Source organism: Eriocheir sinensis, chromosome 13, assembly GCF_024679095.1.
Source record: "Eriocheir sinensis breed Jianghai 21 chromosome 13, ASM2467909v1, whole genome shotgun sequence".
In the NCBI taxonomy this organism is placed as follows: domain Eukaryota; kingdom Metazoa; phylum Arthropoda; class Malacostraca; order Decapoda; family Varunidae; genus Eriocheir; species Eriocheir sinensis.
Window position 1 is genome coordinate 10,063,007 of NC_066521.1, and position 3,464 is coordinate 10,066,470.

Consider the following 3,464-nt stretch of genomic DNA (forward strand, 5'->3'; position numbering starts at 1 on the left):
CATCAGCTCTCTTCCTCTTACTGATACATAGTCTTCTACCTCTCAAATTCCGCCGCCATGTTGCCTCCCTTTCTATCTTCTATCGATATTTTCATGCTGACTGCTCTTCTGAACTTGCTAACTGCATGCCTATCCTCCTCATGCACACGACTTTCTACTCAAGCTCATCCCTTTACTGTCCAAATCCCTTATGCACGAGTTATCCATCATCTTCACTCTTTCATCCCTCATGCTGGTAATCTCTGGAACGATCTTCCTTCATCGGTATATCCTCCCGCCTACGACTTGAACTCATTCAAGAGGAAGGTATCAGGACACCTCTTCTCACGTAATTGACTGCTGTTTCAGCCACTTCGGATTCTTTACAGGAGCAGCGAGTAGCGGCCTTTTTTCTATTTTTATTGTTGTTTCCTTTTTTTTGTGCCCTTGTGCTGTCTCCTTTGCTGTAAATATATAAATATATATATATATATATATATATATATATATATATATATATATATATATATATATATATATATATATATATATATATATATATATATATATATATATATATATATATATATATAACAGCATCAATTGTGTTGCAGCACCTTTCATGGGAGCCCTGACAGTGAAATTTGGGCCTCGGCGGTGTTGTCTTCTCGGCACAGTTTTGATCATACTCGGCCTGCTGCTTGCCATCCCCATGTTTTCCATCTTATACATGGCCTTAACACTGGGTGCTATCGTAGGTAAGTGGTGGCAGCCGAGATCATGTCACTGGATGACAAAAAAGTTCTTGTACAAGCGCTTATAACCTCACTGATCACCCTTCCATTCTGCTTTCACTTGATGTTCTCCTGGTGGATTGGTTCCCCTTGAAGGTCAGTGGGAATCTCTTCTTTGGGTGGTATAGACAAACTTTTGTGTAAGTGTTGGCTTTTTATTCTTCCTTCTGTTTTCTCTTAACTGTGTCTCCCCTCAGGGGTCGGCCTTTGCATGAGTGAGACGCCTGGCTATATACTAGTCAACGATTACTTTCTGGAGAGGCGACCAACAGCTAACGGCTGTCGTGCAGCAGGGAACTCCACGGGTGGTATTCTGTTCCCTCCACTGCTGGTGTTCCTCAATGAGCAGTTTGGTCTCCAGGGGACCTTCATCATGCTGGCAGGCACCATGATGCACCTGGCTGTTCTGGGCTCTCTCCTGCGTCCCTTTGAGCTGCACCAACGCATGATCCATCACCAGCACACTAAGACAATACAGGAAACCCAGGGCACTACCTCCACCACCACCATGTACAGTGACATGGCAGTGCACACACACAAAGATAAACACCCCAGCAAGAAGGCGCTGGACTTCACACTATTCAAGAACCCGCAATACCTCATCTATCTGGGCTTGGCAATATCAGTCACCATGGCGCTGCCCAACTTTTTGGTCTTTGTCCCAGCATATGCATTCTCAGTGGGGCTCACTGAGTATCAGATCTCTATCATCACCTCCTACTTCTCGGGCGCAGATGTTGTGTTACGCTTGCTTTCTGGCTATCTCACCGACAAGCTGAGCCTCAATGGGGCACACATCTTCACAGTAGGGTAAGCTATGTGTCTCGTTTAATATACTGCCTTGACATAACTGACAAATTTAAGATATGAAATAAGAATAATAACTCATCAGTATATGTCCGGGTGGCTCAGTCTTCCGGCTACTCTTGTTTGGTGACAAAATGCACCACACCTGTCGTGTTTACTTGCTTACACTGAGGGACAGATGCACTGCAGGCTGGTGGTGGGGGGTGTGGGCTGTATGCTGGTGCCCCTGTGCTCTACCATATGGCAGATCATTCTTGCCATCACTCTTTTCGCCTTCGGTATGGCAACTTTCTGGGCACTTATCAACACTCTAATGGCAGACGAATTTGGAGCTGAGTTGACGGCCTCCACCTGGGGCTTCTTCAGGATGGTGCAGGGCATCTGTGGCTTCATATATCCATCTCTTCTTGGTAAGGCTTTGCTGTGCTCTCCATTCCTGTTTCCTTTTCTGCAGCTATTTTTATGCTAACTGCTCCTCTAAACCAGCTAACATGCTCTCCCATGACTTCACTGCACACATCTATCAACTCTAGCTGATCCCTTTCCTGTCCAACTTCTAAATGCAAGATTTATCCATATCTTCAATTGTTCATCCCTTTCACCATTAATCAAACAGTGAAACAGCCTTCCTTTGTTTGTATTGTATCTATGCTCACATGCCTTTAGGACGAGAGTCTTGACACCTCTTGAACCAAAAACTAACCATTTTTTTTTTAACTTCTCCTGTCCTTCTGTTGTAATAGTAGTGATTTGTGGCCTTTTCAATTCTTTTTTCCTTTCAACTGCCTCCTTAACTGAAAATAACACACCTCTGTCATATATCTACCAGCTGTCATCCCTTATCTCTGACAGGACTGGCCAAGGATGTGACAGGAGGCTATGCCGTGCCTTTCCTCATCATGGGGAGTGCCTTCATCGTAGGATCTGGTATATTCCTTCTGCGGTCTCTTGTGGCCAAGTGCTCCGATAAAAGAGCCGAGAGACACCTGTCCTGAAGGCCTCAGTAATGATCTCCAGGAAGTGGTGGGCAAGTTAATGAAAAAAGTGGTGTCATTAACCATTAATCTGTTAAATCAGGTAATCAGCTTTGTTAAGGGTAATCAGTTAATTCTGCCAAAATTTAACCTATGATTCCATTAATCTGTTAGTCTGCTAGTTTTGTATAAATGAAACTCAATTTTCCTTCATAAAAGCCACTCTTGCTGGTAGAAAAGTTTTATTGATACCCCAAAATATTTAAAAAGCACTATTAGAATTCTGCAAGAATGGTGAGATATACGAGGCATGTGAGATGGGAAGATAGGGCATCAAACATGGAAGTGTGGACCGTGTGGTTTAGAGGATGCGTTGAGTGTGCTATGGATGCAGAGGGTGAGGTGGTCTGGGCACGTCACAAGGAGCGAGGAAAGCCATGCACTAAAAAGAGCTATGTAGGTGGAGGTAGAAGGGAGACCAGCTGGACAACCAAAGAAGACCTGGAGACAGTGTGCGGAGGAAGACCTGAGAAGGATGAACATCAGGGAGGAGAGAGTAAACGATCATCAAGAGTGGGAGAGACTCATGACGCGTCCAACCCCATTAGGAAATACAAGGACACTGAACGAGAAGTTAGAATTTGACTATTCAACAATTTTGTCACGTTCCTGCCTATCCATTCTGTCCTAGCCATCTAAACAACTAAGGCATGCTGGACTGAGACAGTGACACGGCATCTATGAGAATGATCCCTCCATAGTTGAAAGTCCAAAATTCCATTGGCTTGAAAGGCAATGCTACCAACGCTACAGTCCCTGGCCAAATTATTAGATGCACCCTTGCTTTTACTCATGGAAGCTACTTCTGAGGTCTATTAACAAATAATGGCACATGATCTGTGATAATCGT

General features: G+C 44.1%; 1 protein-coding gene across 4 annotated transcripts in view; it reads left to right on the forward strand.

Moving 5' to 3' along the window:
- LOC126997953 (monocarboxylate transporter 2-like) overlaps positions 1-2,793 on the forward strand; it is a 36,816-nt gene extending 34,023 nt beyond the window's left edge. For 3 of the 4 annotated variants that reach the window (XM_050859213.1, XM_050859212.1, XM_050859214.1), the window contains 4 exons: positions 594-737; positions 971-1,583; positions 1,770-1,990; positions 2,433-2,793. In XM_050859213.1, coding sequence (XP_050715170.1) covers positions 594-737; positions 971-1,583; positions 1,770-1,990; positions 2,433-2,575 — 1,121 coding nt within the window. In that variant the 3' untranslated portion in view covers positions 2,576-2,793. The other variant, XM_050859215.1, reaches the window with a different exon arrangement.
- The last annotated feature ends 671 nt before the right edge of the window (positions 2,794-3,464 follow it).